At 62.8% G+C, this 14,403-nt stretch overlaps 2 protein-coding genes, 1 long non-coding RNA gene and 6 other non-coding genes across 11 annotated transcripts; 3 read left to right on the forward strand and 6 right to left on the reverse strand.

The window, feature by feature from the left end:
- Positions 1-202: 202 nt before the first annotated feature.
- On the reverse strand, positions 203-366 carry LOC130251948 (U1 spliceosomal RNA). Its single transcript, XR_008840269.1, has one exon. It is a non-coding gene; the product is annotated as a U1 spliceosomal RNA (small nuclear RNA).
- A 1,334-nt stretch (positions 367-1,700) lies between these two features.
- LOC130251112 (uncharacterized) lies at positions 1,701-4,799 on the reverse strand. The gene is made up of 3 exons (XR_008840092.1): positions 4,612-4,799; positions 2,763-2,924; positions 1,701-1,997 (listed from the first exon to the last, which is right to left on the reverse strand). It is a non-coding gene; the product is annotated as an uncharacterized LOC130251112 (long non-coding RNA).
- Positions 2,755-2,918, forward strand: LOC130251955 (U1 spliceosomal RNA). Its single transcript, XR_008840276.1, has one exon. It is a non-coding gene; the product is annotated as a U1 spliceosomal RNA (small nuclear RNA).
- Positions 4,800-5,026: 227 nt separating the features above from the next.
- Positions 5,027-5,190, reverse strand: LOC130251956 (U1 spliceosomal RNA). Its single transcript, XR_008840277.1, has one exon. It is a non-coding gene; the product is annotated as a U1 spliceosomal RNA (small nuclear RNA).
- Positions 5,191-7,784: 2,594 nt separating this feature from the next.
- On the forward strand, positions 7,785-7,948 carry LOC130251942 (U1 spliceosomal RNA). Its single transcript, XR_008840264.1, has one exon. It is a non-coding gene; the product is annotated as a U1 spliceosomal RNA (small nuclear RNA).
- Positions 7,949-8,518: 570 nt separating this feature from the next.
- LOC130251151 (translation initiation factor eIF-2B subunit delta-like) lies at positions 8,519-10,046 on the reverse strand. 3 transcript variants are annotated; one of them, XM_056487574.1, is made up of 3 exons: positions 9,562-10,046; positions 9,304-9,484; positions 8,519-8,866 (listed from the first exon to the last, which is right to left on the reverse strand). In XM_056487574.1, the coding sequence occupies exons 1-3, from the start codon at positions 9,880-9,882 to the stop codon at positions 8,709-8,711; spliced, it is 660 nt and encodes a 219-aa protein (XP_056343549.1). In that variant the 5' UTR covers positions 9,883-10,046; the 3' UTR covers positions 8,519-8,708. The 3 variants fall into 3 exon arrangements, with proteins under 3 accessions (XP_056343549.1, XP_056343551.1, XP_056343550.1); XM_056487576.1 differs by having other exon boundaries at positions 8,520-8,828; XM_056487575.1 differs by having other exon boundaries at positions 8,520-8,828; positions 9,293-9,484.
- On the forward strand, positions 9,881-10,044 carry LOC130251957 (U1 spliceosomal RNA). Its single transcript, XR_008840278.1, has one exon. It is a non-coding gene; the product is annotated as a U1 spliceosomal RNA (small nuclear RNA).
- Positions 10,047-10,759: 713 nt separating the features above from the next.
- LOC130251938 (U1 spliceosomal RNA) lies at positions 10,760-10,923 on the reverse strand. Its single transcript, XR_008840260.1, has one exon. It is a non-coding gene; the product is annotated as a U1 spliceosomal RNA (small nuclear RNA).
- Positions 10,924-11,370: 447 nt separating this feature from the next.
- Positions 11,371-14,382, reverse strand: ATRAID (all-trans retinoic acid induced differentiation factor). The gene is made up of 7 exons (XM_056487588.1): positions 14,103-14,382; positions 13,566-13,696; positions 13,199-13,270; positions 12,419-12,490; positions 11,838-11,959; positions 11,656-11,756; positions 11,371-11,558 (listed from the first exon to the last, which is right to left on the reverse strand). The coding sequence occupies exons 1-7, from the start codon at positions 14,187-14,189 to the stop codon at positions 11,454-11,456; spliced, it is 690 nt and encodes a 229-aa protein (XP_056343563.1). The 5' UTR covers positions 14,190-14,382; the 3' UTR covers positions 11,371-11,453.
- Positions 14,383-14,403: the final 21 nt, after the last annotated feature.

Genomic DNA, 14,403 nt, shown 5'->3' on the forward strand with positions numbered 1-14,403 from the left:
CGGGGCGCGCCCGGAGATGCTGAAACAGCCGAGCACCGGAGCCTGGGCGATCACAGGCCGGCCGCCAGCGCGGACGGGGAGAACGGGGACCTAACTCGCTAAAACTAGTCCCGATCGGAGAACAGCGGGACAGGATAATGGGGCGAGCTAGTAAAATGTAACATCGCTTGACAAAGTTTGGTCTGATTTTTAACAGAGTTACCAGGGGAGAGCGCGAACGCAGTCCCCCACTACCACAAATTATGCAGTCGAGTTTCCCGCATTTGGGGAAATCGCAGGGGTCAGCACACCCGGAGTGCAAGGGATGAGCCTCGCCCTGGGAAAACCACCTGCCTGATCATGGTGTCTCCCCTGCCAGGTAAGTATGACCCCACCACCCACCGCCCGCAGCCCCTGCCCGCCGCACGCACCCACAACACACGCCCACCGCCACCCCGGCCCCGCCAGCCCCGCACGCAGCCGGGCCCCAAAATCCGCGCCCCGTTCCGCACGGCCCGGCCCGCGCAGCGCCCGCGGACGCGCGAGGGCAGCGGGAGAGCGCGGGGGATTTTCTTCCCGGCATGCGGCGCGGCTCTGCCTCATTTGCATGGACACGCCCCCATATCCGTCCCGGGCGCTATTGTCGCTTCTGCCGCGCGCTCTGGCTGCCCCGCCCCCCACCCCGCCATTCCAGGCTCCGCCCCCTCGCTGACCCGACCCGGCTGCTGGTCCTGGTCCGGGTCCGGGTCCTGGTCCTGGTCCTGGTCCTGATCCGGGTCCTGATCCGGGTCCTGATTCGGGTCCGGGTTCAGTCGTGCTGCCGGGACTCGGTGTCAGAGCACTGCGGGGCCGAGCTGGATCCGCAGCCACCCCGCAGAGCCACCACTGGCCTAACAACAGGAGAGCTCCTGCTGTGGGGCAGCACAGGAGGTCAGGGGTGACCAGGGTGACCGGGGGTGACCAGGGGTGAGCAGGGACACAGCTCCGCTGCTGCTGATCCTGCTAAGAGAAAGGGACGCAGGTTCCTAGAGATTGGCAGGGCTGCACGGGACTTCGCTGGGTGGTAATGGCTTTACTGGGCTCCTGATGCGGTCACCAGGGTGGCACCTCTGTGTCCGTGCACAGAGGCCTTGGCAGCCGGGCAGCCCCCGGCGCCGTGGGGTCTGGGCGCTGGCAGCAGCACAGCGAGAGCAGATGCCCGTGAGCACACGGTGCCGTGGAAGTGCCCACGCACCCCCAGGGGGAAGCAAGGGGCTGTTAAACACCAGCGTTCATTTCACCGCAGACCCACCCCCTGCCGTGACCCCAAAGCCAGCACAGTGCCCCAGGTCCTCTCCTGTCACTGCCGGCTGGGGGCTCAGGGATATTCCAGCTGCTCGTGGGCTGGGGGTCCCCGTGTAAGACAGTGGCACGTGCTGACTGCTGCTATACACTGTGTCTTTTTCCTAATTACTTAAGATCAGACAAAGTATCGCAGCATGGATGGAGAAGGATACAAAAGAGGCTCTTTCAATCTCAGTTTATTCCAGGGCGATGGTATGGCCGGAAAGAGGGAGAATCCCTCTCCGAACCAGGTATTCAGGAGAAGGGAATGGGAGTGGCCTTGGCTGGCTGCCAATGGGATGAGGACACAGGGGGACTAGGATCAGCATACCCGACCCCCGGTGGGTACAAGGTCACAGGGGAAGGTCACAGGACCGGAAAGGGGGACTAGCAGGAAGGAAGTTACAGGGTATTTAATTTCTTATACCTGAGATACCGAATTACAACAGCTGTCCATCTGCAGAGCAGAGGAGTAGAATAGAAATGCCTTCCACAAAACCCAAGGTGAACTTCACCCACTGCCTGGAAGACCTGGAGCAAAGCTGTTGGATGGGCAGCAATGGTTTCTGAGCATGGAGGGTGAATAAGGAACGTCCCGGGGCAGCATCAGGGTCTTACTGGGTTTGTCACTCTTGGTGCTTGTGTCTATGAGGGCTCAGCCAATCCAGCCGGGAAGCAACACGGACCGTAAGAGCCTGGAAACAAGGCTTGGATGGGCAGGCAGGGGTCAGAGGAACAATCGTGAGAGCAGGAGGGGATGGGAGGAAGAGGAGACGAGGTGGGAGTGCTTTGGCTGGAGACTGTCAGTCGTTGCACAGCCCATCCCCAAGCAGGAAATGAGGGGCAAGGGGAGACCCAGGACGCAGTGATGAGGGACCCTGCGCTCCCGGGGACCCCAGTGCCGCAGCTCCTGCGGGGCGAGCAAGGTGCTGCGGGTCGCCCCGCCTCAGCAGTGGCGTGCCCACGGCCAGCGGACACAGCACCGGCCTTGCCAGCCCCACAGCTTAGGGACAGCAGACGGACCCACCCGGGGCGCCAGCGCTCGGCGGGACTCGGCAAACGAGGGACGAGCCCGGGAAGAGAAGCAGCGCTGGGTGACCCTGCCGCGGAACCGGTGAGGCACAGAGACCGCGCAGCGCCGGCACGGGCGGGAGGCGACCCGGCAGCTCCGGTACCGCCGGCAGCAGCGCCCGGGAGCGGGGCCGGCGCTCCGCGGCTGGGGGCGTGTCCATGCAAATGAGGCAGCGCCGCGCCGCATGCCGGGAAGAAAATCCCCCGCGCTCTCCCGCTGCCCTCGCGCGTCCGCGGGCGCTGCGCGGGCCGGGCCGTGCGGAACGGGGCGCGGATTTTGGGGCCCGGCTGCGTGCGGGGCTGGCGGGGCCGGGGTGGCGGTGGGCGTGTGTTGTGGGTGCGTGCGGCGGGCAGGGGCTGCGGGCGGTGGGTGGTGGGGTCATACTTACCTGGCAGGGGAGACACCATGATCAGGCAGGTGGTTTTCCCAGGGCGAGGCTCATCCCTTGCACTCCGGGTGTGCTGACCCCTGCGATTTCCCCAAATGCGGGAAACTCGACTGCATAATTTGTGGTAGTGGGGGACTGCGTTCGCGCTCTCCCCTGACACAGCTGTACAAGAACAGAACTGGCGTTTTCCCTGGGCGAGGGATGGGGGGGGACGACGCCCGTGTTGGTTTTACTTTTCGAACTTAAGATAAATACTGTGTGTTCCTTTTCCGGTTTAAGTAAAGGTGGCCCGTCCACCGTGGACAAATCCGGTATTGGTCCAAATCGGGTGGTAATTGGCGCGTTATGAAATAATAAGTCCTGTCCCTACTTACTACTAGCTACCTAACTGGCTTGTGGCTGCCCTACGTCCCTAGTTACTGTCTTATTTATTAAAATATAATGATCATTAAAACATATAAAAATTACAAAAATGCAAAAATACTACAAAAAGGGAGCTACAAAAAGTAATAAAAAGCAATAAAAAGTTACAGAAAGCAATAAAAAGTTACAAAAATCAACTACTTTGGATTGCATAATGTTCTGGCCCTACTGGCAAAGATGTGTACAATGTCCACAGATGACAGGAGCGCTGCTGTGGATAAGTCCTTGCAATTTTCCTTAGATAGACAACTCGCAACTCGGCGCTAACCCGCGGCAGAGGGTCGGCAGCGAGGGTACGCTCGTCCCCTCCCCGCGGGTGGCTCGGGGACAGCTGGGGGTCCCGGTGTGCCCTCCGCAGAGAGGCGCTGCCGCTGCCCGGGTTGTTTATTCCCCGCTGGCTCGGAGAGCGGTTCCGAGCGGGTCTGCGCGAGGTAAAGGCGCGGATGTGCCGGTCCCGCTCGGTGATCGCTGTCCCGCTCACACCGTGTGTGCCGGATTTCAGCGCCGGGAATAGGACGCGTTCTTGTGATCTATGGGAGTTGATATAAAAGGAAATTCATCCCCTTGCTTGCTGAATAGAAGAAACTGTACAATGTTATGCTTGACTGTAACAGACGAGATTGCACAACGAAGGACGCTTTCAGCTGCGAATGTGCAAAAACCCGATCTGAAGAGGACAGATGGAGGAGCTAATGAGAAAAGAGGAGCTGCCAAGAGAAAGTTGACCAGAAGCCAAAGCAAAACAGCTTCGGAATGACCACTAGAAACAGTGTAATGAACTGTTTGTGATACAAGATAACAGCAGAGACCATGAAATAACTCAAAATGGGAAGGCGACGTTATGCAAAGCATTAAGAAAATCTAAATGATGTCTTAGAATATAAATAAATAAACATGCTGTAACGCTAGATAAGGGAAAAAAATTTGTCAGGAGAATCCGCAAACGCCAGACGGTTATGTCCAAAAAGGAGTTCTTCAACTTTATTTGAATAAAGGCTAAGTCCACTGGAGCACACGGCCGCGGGGTTTTCTCTCTCAGGATTTCGGAGGGTGCAGCCTCCTTTTATCCTAAATTCCCGGCTGCACTTTGCCCTGTTCCTTTTCCTGTTGGCTGCGGTAGCGGGAAGGCACAGCCTTCCCGAACCTCCTACTACATCCTCCCTCCTGAAACTGTTTTACTTCAAGGTACAGAAGTTCAGCCTCGTGCAAACCCTGTATTAGGAGACAAACTGTCTGGGCCCAGTAACAAACGTGCTGCCCAAAGTCAGCAGAGACATTAAGACCCATTTCAAAGACGTGAACACCCACACCTTCACCCATCAAATTATTTGTATAAACATTAGCACACATCTTCCCGCTCAAAATCACGGCGTGCACGAAAGGCAGGAGTTATCCCTCGTGTCCAGCATGCCGTAATAAAGAATACCTGCTCAAATACAAAGGTGCTGCTGAGTTCTCTTTGTTTTCTCTGCATCACGTGCCCAAACCCGAGCTGGACGAAATCTCTTTCCCCCTGCCGTGCCGCCGTCGGGGCGTGCCGCAAACGCAAAGCCGAGTCTCGCCGTCCGCCGCAGCCGCAGCGCTGCTCGACCCGGAGAGCCTGGGGAGGAGAAACCCCGCTGCTCCAACGGGGCTGCGCTTCTCTTCTCTGCCGCTTCTGCACGGACACGGGAAAGTGACGGGAGCGGACAGGCAGAGTGAGACCGTCACCGAGAGCACTGAACAGCGGTGGAGCTGCTTTGGAAATAGGAGCAATTCTAACAGCACGGCAATTGCCGGGAAAGGTTTCTGTACCTGTACCGAGCTCACCAAATCATAATTCTACCATTGAACCGCAGAACCAGGGGAGAGCGCGAACGCAGTCCCCCACTACCACAAATTATGCAGTCGAGTTTCCCGCATTTGGGGAAATCGCAGGGGTCAGCACACCCGGAGTGCAAGGGATGAGCCTCGCCCTGGGAAAACCACCTGCCTGATCATGGTGTCTCCCCTGCCAGGTAAGTATGACCCCACCGCCCACCGCCCGCAGCCCCTGCCCGCCGCACGCACCCACAACACACGCCCACCGCCACCCCGGCCCCGCCAGCCCCGCACGCAGCCGGGCCCCAAAATCCGCGCCCCGTTCCGCACGGCCCGGCCCGCGCAGCGCCCGCGGACGCGCGAGGGCAGCGGGAGAGCGCGGGGGATTTTCTTCCCGGCATGCGGCGCGGCGCTGCCTCATTTGCATGGACACGCCCCCGTCTCTCCCTGGGTCCCGCCCCTCTCCGGTATGATTTGCATGGCCACGCCCCCTCCCCAAACCCCGCCTCGCGCCGCGAGACTCGGCGCAGCGCCCCCTGGCGGCTCCGGGAGCGTCCAGCGGCCCTCCGGATCCTTCCGAAGGGATCCCGATCCCAAACGGACCCGGATCCCAAACGGACCCGGATCCCAAACGGACACAGATCCCAAAGGGATTCAGATCCCAAACAGACCCAAATTCCAAACGGACACAGATCCCAAATGGATCCTGATCCCAAACACACAGGTTCCAAAAGGATCCCGATCCCAAATGGATCCAGATCCCAAATTAATCCAGATCCCAAATGGATCCAAATCCCAATCAGATCCAGATCCCAAAGGGATCCCGATCCCAAACGGACCCAGACCCCAAATGGACACAGATCCCAAAGGGATCCGGATCCCAAACCAATCGGGGCACGGCAAGGGAAGGAAGCACGGTGCTCTTTAACACGATGCTTGCCCGCTGTCCGTGCCAGGTGTAGGAAAGAAACTCCAGAAAAGACAAGGAGCAGAGAGGATGGTTATTTCCCTAGTGATGCCTGTAGCGACGGGAAGAGGCAGAAGAGAAGGAGAAAAGCCAAAAGAAATGACTGGATCCGTTGTCAGGGGCAGCGAAGAGGCAGAAGGAGAGGTGAATTTTGGGGACAAGGTCCTGAGCTGGGACTGGCCCTCCAAAAGTAGCAGGGTGTGGGTTGCAGGCAGGATGGGCTGAACAGGGACAAAGGAAAAATCAGAAGAGGAAGAAACTGGGCTGGAGTGAAGGGGACTGGAACATCTCCCACTTCCCCGGGCAATCCTTTGGTTCCTGTTTAGCCAGGGAATGGCAGCGCTGGATTTCCCAGTGGACACTGGAATACCTCGTTCCATAGTTACCGGCTGTAAGGGACCTTGGAGCAAAGGGTCGCTGTTGGTGCTGCAATGGGAGGAAATCCCTCAGGGCAGGAAATCCCTCAGGGCAGGAAATCCCTCAGGGCAGGAAATCCCTCGGACCGTTTTACAGCCCCTGGAATTCGGGACTGGGAAGGCAAAGTGACCCCATCGCTTTCTCCACGTGCCCCAGTGCCCTTTGCCATTGCTTAGGCAGGGTTTGCTGTGCAAGTTAAACGCACAATTAACTTTTCCAGAGCTCTCTGACCAGTTTGCATATTCCTCTGGAAAATGCAAGGAGAGTGCAGCTCTGCCCACGCACCCAGGGAAACCCGGGGGAAGAGCAGGAAATGCCCGGTGAAGTTTGAGGTGCACTCGTGCCTCTGCTTTGGCTTTGGGAATCCTGGGCAAGAGAGAAACCTGAGCCTGCCAAAAGCTGGACTGAAACGGGGAGTGCAGCCGGTAAGGAAAGACCAACCCTGAAACAAGGAGAGGCCCAAGGAGACTGGAAATGGTAACAGGCTCTTCTTTAGAGTCTGGGTTATTGCCAGTTCGAATTTACCCCTCTAATTCCCCCCGAGAAGAGCCTAAATCATCGGCATAGACCGGTTCAAGAGTTACAGGAACTTAGCTAAGCCCAGCCTGCTGCTGTGCATGGGTGTCCCAAATCCCGACGCCCTTCTGGCCCCGGAGCAGAGACCCCCGCGCCCCGTGCGGTGCCGGCTGTGAAACCGTCTGCTCCCGTGTCCCCGGGGTGAGCAGCGTCACCTTGTCCCTGCCTCTGGGGGGGAAAATCCAGCTCAAAGGGGGAAATGGCTCCTCGAGATTTGAACGAAACCGTGCAGGTTTTTCAGCTGCTCATCGGTCGCTGCAGACAGACGCTTGTGACTGAGCAGCTCTCCTCTAACGCCGAACACTCGGCTGATCTGTCTCAGGGAAAGGAGAAGCCCGAGAGGAACGGACGGTCTGGACGGGAGGCACCGGGAGGGGCAGCGGCAGCAGCGGGCAGGAGCCGGGGAAAAGGCAATTGCGGCAGCGGGAGATGGCGAGCGCCGACCCACGGGCCACGGACCGGAACAGAACCCGGCCCGAGCGGGGGAAGAGCCGCGCCCGCGGGCTCGGGGCAGCGGCTCCGCGGCTCCCGGGGCTCCCGGCGCTGCCCGGGCGGGCGAGTGCGAGGGGCGGCGGGGCCAGCGCGGGGGCGGGGCCGAGGAGAGACGGGGCGGGTCCATGCAAATGAGGCAGCGCCGCGCCGCATGCCGGGAAGAAAATCCCCCGCGCTCTCCCGCTGCCCTCGCGCGTCCGCGGGCGCTGCGCGGGCCGGGCCGTGCGGAACGGGGCGCGGATTTTGGGGCCCGGCTGCGTGCGGGGCTGGCGGGGCCGGGGTGGCGGTGGGCGTGTGTTGTGGGTGCGTGCGGCGGGCAGGGGCTGCGGGCGGTGGGTGGTGGGGTCATACTTACCTGGCAGGGGAGACACCATGATCAGGCAGGTGGTTTTCCCAGGGCGAGGCTCATCCCTTGCACTCCGGGTGTGCTGACCCCTGCGATTTCCCCAAATGCGGGAAACTCGACTGCACAATTTGTGGTAGTGGGGGACTGCGTTCGCGCTCTCCCCTGGTTCTGCGGTTCAAGGAAAGATTTAGTCGGTTCGGCGATGTCGAGCGGAGCTCTCATTCCGCGCTGCCGTGGCCGCGGTCGCTGCTCGCCGTGTACCGAGAGCACAGCGCACAGCCCGGCCCTGCAGCGAGCCCGGCCCGAGGGACACGGCAGCCGCGGCATCCGGGACCGCGGGTGCAGGAGCCGATCCGGGCCGGGTCTGGGATTCTCCGGCAGGACGGGAAAGCAGCGACGGCGGTCCGGTCGTGCTCTCGGGGCGCAGCTCGAGCACAGCCGGGGATGGGGATGGGGATGGGGATGGGGCAGGGACCGGGCGCCGAGGTCCCCTGGATCCGGGCTTGCAAAGCTGCTGCCGCAGCGTTGGATTAGGAAGCGTAAGGATCAGGAGGAGGGACAACAGCTCTCCACCCTGCCCCTGGAGCAGCACACACCACCACTACTGTTATGAACGAGGCCAGGGCTTTATCTGAGAGCCGCTCGGTTGTTCAAAACGGAGCAGAGACTCTCTCTCAAAAAACCGGCACCCGTTTATTGGTACACAGCTTAGAAGGCGGAGGACCCGAGATAAGCCCGAGTCCCCTGTCGGCAAGCCGGAACACGACACAGGGCATCACCACCCTGACACAGCGGGTGCTCCCTTGGAAACCCCGAGCGGCAGCCCGACACTCCCTCTTACACCCCCTCGGTCCGGAATTGGTGGGATTTGGATCCTCGCGGTGAATGCTCCGTCTCCGGGGCTTCCATTGGTAATTAGTGGCGTTCATTCCTGTCCAATCATTCTCTCGGGGCGTCGAGTGATGGGACAGTTCCTTCCACCTGTCGCAGCCCGTGGCGCTGCTGTCACTGCGCTGACTTCACCCCGAGGTGTTACCACGTCTCCCTGGAACAGCCCACACCACATCCTGGACCCCTTTAAACCTTTAACTTACATTAATTAACTATTTGCAACACTTTAGCCAACCCAAAAAGGCAACGAACTTCCCCACTAGAGCTACAACATTATAACAGTTAACTTAGCCCCTTTAAACCTTTAACTTACATTAATTAACTTTTTGGAACACTTTAACCAACCCCCCAAAACAACGAACTTCCCCCTGGAGCTACAACATTATAACAATTAACTTAGAAAACTAACAAACTCCAAGTCGCAACAAATATCAACCAAATTTTACTTATATCACTACCTGCCAGGTGCCGCTGCCGGCAAGTGGTGGCCCCTTGCCCAGCAGGAGGGATGGCAGGGCAGGGCAGGGCAGGGCAGGGCAGGGCAGGGCAGGGCAGGGCAGCCTGTCACGGTTCACAGCAGGGACTGGGAGAGAAGGTCCCAGGTGGGAGGAAAGGGACAGGAGCCGTACCCAGCTCGTTGGAGACAAAAGAATCCGTCTGCACCCGCTCGCAGAACTTGTAGGTCTCGCAGCAGACCAGGACTGGCACGTTGTAGGCCTTGGAGACCAGGGCGATCTGCGAGGTGCCCACGCGGGACATGACAGAGCCATTGGCCAGGAGCGCGTGGGCGCCCAGCAGCACTTTGGACACCTGGCAGGGAAGCACGGGCACCTGTCAGCACCTTGGGTGGCACTGCAGCCTCCGTGGCGCTGGGCGCGGCCCCTCACCTCGGGCAGCGCGGGCGGGAGGCGACCCGGCAGCTCCGGTACCGCCGGCAGCAGCGCCCGGGAGCGGGGCCGGCGCTCCGCGGCTGGGGGCGTGTCCATGCAAATGAGGCAGCGCCGCGCCGCATGCCGGGAAGAAAATCCCCCGCGCTCTCCCGCTGCCCTCGCGCGTCCGCGGGCGCTGCGCGGGCCGGGCCGTGCGGAACGGGGCGCGGATTTTGGGGCCCGGCTGCGTGCGGGGCTGGCGGGGCCGGGGTGGCGGTGGGCGTGTGTTGTGGGTGCGTGCGGCGGGCAGGGGCTGCGGGCGGTGGGTGGTGGGGTCATACTTACCTGGCAGGGGAGACACCATGATCAGGCAGGTGGTTTTCCCAGGGCGAGGCTCATCCCTTGCACTCCGGGTGTGCTGACCCCTGCGATTTCCCCAAATGCGGGAAACTCGACTGCATAATTTGTGGTAGTGGGGGACTGCGTTCGCGCTCTCCCCTGGTTCTGCGGTTCAAGGAAAGATTTTAAAAGACTAAAGCGGAGTTCAACTCTGGAAGAATGCGACATCCGCGGAGTTTTCCCGGGGATGACTGATTTCCCGTCTGTATCCTACAGGCACAAGATCAAAGGCATCTTTCTGCTCTCGGGTCGTTCCGGCCCTGTCGCTGTCGCGTCTCTGTTGCACGGGCGGCCTCGGGCTCGGCCGGGTGTGACCCAGTGATCTCCCCGCCCGTTCCCAGCGAGGACTCGTTACACACCGGGTGTTTCCCTGCTCCTGCAGACACGGCCCGGGACAGGCCGGGACCATCCCGGCTCCCAAGGCAGCAGCTCAGAGGCCCCTTCAGGGATCCGCTGGCCAATTCCTGCGGGGAACAGGGATACGTGTCCCGGGCACCGGCAGAGCCTTTTCGGAGAGAGGACCTGGGATGCCCCTGAACGGCGGCTGTGCTCGAGCTGCGCACCGAGAGCACGACCGGACCGCCGTCGCTGCTTTCCCGTCCTGCCGGAGAATCCCAGACCCGGCCCGGATCGGCTCCTGCACCCGCGGTCCCGGATGCCGCGGCTGCCGTGTCCCTCGGGCCGTGCTCGCTGCAGGGCCGGGCTGCGCGCTGTGCTCTCGGTACACGGCGAGCAGCGACCGCGGCCACGGCAGCGCGGAATGAGAGCTCCGCTCGACATCGCCGAACCGACTAAATCTTTCCTTGAACCGCAGAACCAGGGGAGAGCGCGAACGCAGTCCCCCACTACCACAAATTATGCAGTCGAGTTTCCCGCATTTGGGGAAATCGCAGGGGTCAGCACACCCGGAGTGCAAGGGATGAGCCTCGCCCTGGGAAAACCACCTGCCTGATCATGGTGTCTCCCCTGCCAGGTAAGTATGACCCCACCGCCCACCGCCCGCAGCCCCTGCCCGCCGCACGCACCCACAACACACGCCCACCGCCACCCCGGCCCCGCCAGCCCCGCACGCAGCCGGGCCCAAAAATCCGCGCCCCGTTCCGCACGGCCCGGCCCGCGCAGCGCCCGCGGACGCGCGAGGGCAGCGGGAGAGCGCGGGGGATTTTCTTCCCGGCATGCGGCGCGGCGCTGCCTCATTTGCATGGACTCGCCTCCTATTGGTCTCAAGGGTTCAGGTGGCGGCGCAGGCCCGGCCCGGACCCGGGTGCAGATTTGGGGTCGGGTGTGTGCGGGGCCAAGCACGCAGCCAGCGCGGGGATTCTGTGGGATTCTGTGGGATTCTCTGGGATTTTTCATGGCTCCCCTCCCCTGGGTTCCACTGAGCCCCCTGTGCACCCTCCCTTTCCCCAGAAAAGAACCAGACTGACATACAGTGAGGACTTGCAGCTTTATTGATCCCGAGACCCTCACAGGCCACAGAGCTTCCAGCCCAGGCGCGACCCCTGCCCTGCTCAGGGGGTCTTGGCCTTCCTCCGCTGGGTGCCCCACAGCAGCAGGGACAGGGACACAGTGGCGGTGCCCAGGATTCCTCCGAAGAGAAGCATCGGGAACGTGCCCTGCCCGGGGCCAGGAGTGAGCATCGCCGCTCCCTACAGCCCCTGCAGATCTGGCCGGGGCACAGCCAGAGCCGGGCTCGGTCCCACAGGCACTCACCTCTCGCAGGCACTTGTAGCCATGGAAGGGGCTGTCACAGAGGCACTGGATGAGCCCCGGGCCATCAGGAGCACACACAGAGTTTTCAGGACATGGCCAGGCTGGCAGAGCAGAGCAGGGGTCAGGGGCCAAGGCCAGACCCCACTGCCAGCCCCACTGCCAGGGTCACAGCCCCCCCATACCGAGCTCCACGGAGCTGTTGCAGGGGTTCCTCTGCCCGTGGCACAGCCGGCGGCTCCCGTCCGCTGTCACGTCCTGCCAGGCGTCCCTCCCGCCGGGACACTCCAGCGGCAGCGGCACGGCGCTAGGGACAGAGCTCAGCACCGGCACTGCCACCCCCAGCCCCGACCCCCAGCACTCACAGCCCAGCACCGGCACCGTGCTGGGGACCGAGCTCAGCACCGGCACTGCCGCCCCCAGCCCCGACCCCCAGCACTCACAGCCCAGCACCGGCACCGCGCTGGGGGCACAGCTCGGCACCGGCACCGCGCTGGGGACCGAGCTCAGCACCGGCACTGCCGCCCCCAGCCCCGACCCCCAGCACTCACAGCTCAGCACCAGCACCGCGCTGGGGGCACAGCTCGGCACCGGCACCGCGCTGGGGACAGAGCTCAGCACCGGAACCGCGCTGGGGACACAGCTCAGCACCGGCACTGCCGCCCCCAGCCCCGACCCCCAGCACTCACAGCTCAGCACCGGCACCGCGCTGGGGCAGAGCTCGGCACCGGCACCGCCGCCCCCAGCCCCGACCCCCAGCACTCACAGGCTCTGCAGCTGGATGAAGCCCAGGAAGGAGCCATCGGGGAGAGCTGTCAGCGGGTTCTCAGTCAGGTCCCTGCGAGCACACAGACCTTCAGTCCCATCCGGCACCCCTGGCCTGGCAGGCACCGGGGGTAACCCAGCACCTCACCGAACCTCGGGAGGGGCCCATCACCCACAGCCCTCCCCCGGCAGCGCAGCCCTACAGCCAGGGCTCAAAGGTCTCTGCAGAGCTGCTGAGGGACTGCTTGGTCATTAACAGAAGCACTGATAAGCTGAGGTGTCATGGTGCCCTGAGGGCCACCACAGCTCGCTGGGCTCATTTGCACACTGAGCCCTGTGCCCAGTCCAGATGAGTCACCTCCCTGACTCCTGTCTCTCCAACCTGGGGACAAGGACACGGTGTGGGACTGTGGCAAAAGCCAAGATGTGACCACGTGGCTCATCTCTCACCTGCCAGCACAGGCCCTCACGGGAGGGGTGACAATGGTGCCACCGTGACAGAACTCCAGAAGGATCTGTCCCATGCTCCTGCTGGGCACAGGGGTGAGGCTGCCTCGACAGATAAGTCCCAGGGTGCCCCATTTTAAAATGGGGTGGTTTCCATTTGTTCAGACTCTGTGGACTTTTACCACCAGCCACGAGGGCAGAGAGTGCCCACTGTCCCTGGGACCAGCATGGCATGGCTGTGCTGGCCTGGGCCCATGGGAATGTCCCACCAAACCTGCCCCCAGCCCCTCTCCCAGCCCGGCCCAGCTCCTTGCAGGGCCCCGGGGGAACTCACAGGACGATGGCAGTGGTGGCCTCGGCCAGTCCCGGGGGGACACTGTGCAGGGAGCAGTTGCTCAGGTCCAGCCTGGGAAGGGGCAGTGGTTGGGGGAGACAGTAACATGCCTGTCCCCCACACTTTCCCCTGATGCCCTTGTGACCCCCAGCAGCCATCCTGACCCCTGCCTGTACCTGGTCCCCCTGCACCACCACCCAGGATGTTCCACCCAGGCATTCCCCAGCCCCGCCATTCCCCTGACATCACTGTGAACCCAAAAACCCATCCCGGCACCGTCCATCCCCCCAGCACCCCAGATTAGCCCCCAGCACCCCAGATTCGCCCCCAGCCTCTGCATCCTCGTCCTCCCCCGGGCCCCCCGTACCCCAGAAGCCGCCCTGGGGACGGGCCCCTCTCCCGGCAGCAGCGCCCGTCGCTCTCAGTGCCGCCCCGGGACTCACAGAACCGGGACACGATGGAGCCGTTCCGCGGCGGCCCCGGGCACAGCCCGCACACCTGCAGAGGTCGAGGGGTCACGGGCGGCGCCGGCACAGCGGCATCCCGAAATTCCCGTGCATCCCGTGACCCCCGTGCATTTCGTGACCCCCGGGTATCCCCGAACCGGGTACTACCCAAACCCCGGGCACGTCCCAAACTCCCGGTACTGCCGCTCCCTGGAAAAGGACAAACCTCCTCGGCCTTAGGGTAACCAACCCACGGCTCCCTGACGCCCGGACACCCCCGACCTCGGGACAGTCCCGATCGCGGACTCACCGACCCTCGGTTTCCCCCGGGACCTCCCGATCCGGGCCCTCCCTGACCTGTCGGCACCTCTGCTCCGTGACACCCTCTGCCCACCGGCGCCCCCCGTTTCCCCCCTCCCCTGCTTTCCGTGCCCCCGGCCCTGTTCCCCGTCGCTCACCGCGGCCCCGCGGGCGGCCCGGGGCAGCAGCAGCAGCGGCAGCAGCAGCAGCGCGACCCCGCGCACGGCGCCGCCAGCCCCGAGCATCCCCGCACACCGGGAGCACCGAGCGGGCGGGGCGGCCCGTGCCCGGTGTCCCCGGCGCCTCCACGGGCCGGGCGCTCCCTGGACCCGAACGGCGCCACGGAGGGGCCCCCGCAGCGCGGGCAGCGGGGCGCGGTGACCGGCGGAGGGGCGGGGCGGGGATGGGGCCGGGGACCGGGCCAGCAGCCCCGGGCGGTGATGCCGGTAGCGGCGGCCG

This window comes from Oenanthe melanoleuca, chromosome 3, assembly GCF_029582105.1.
Source record: "Oenanthe melanoleuca isolate GR-GAL-2019-014 chromosome 3, OMel1.0, whole genome shotgun sequence".
Classification (NCBI taxonomy): Eukaryota; Metazoa; Chordata; class Aves; order Passeriformes; family Muscicapidae; genus Oenanthe; species Oenanthe melanoleuca.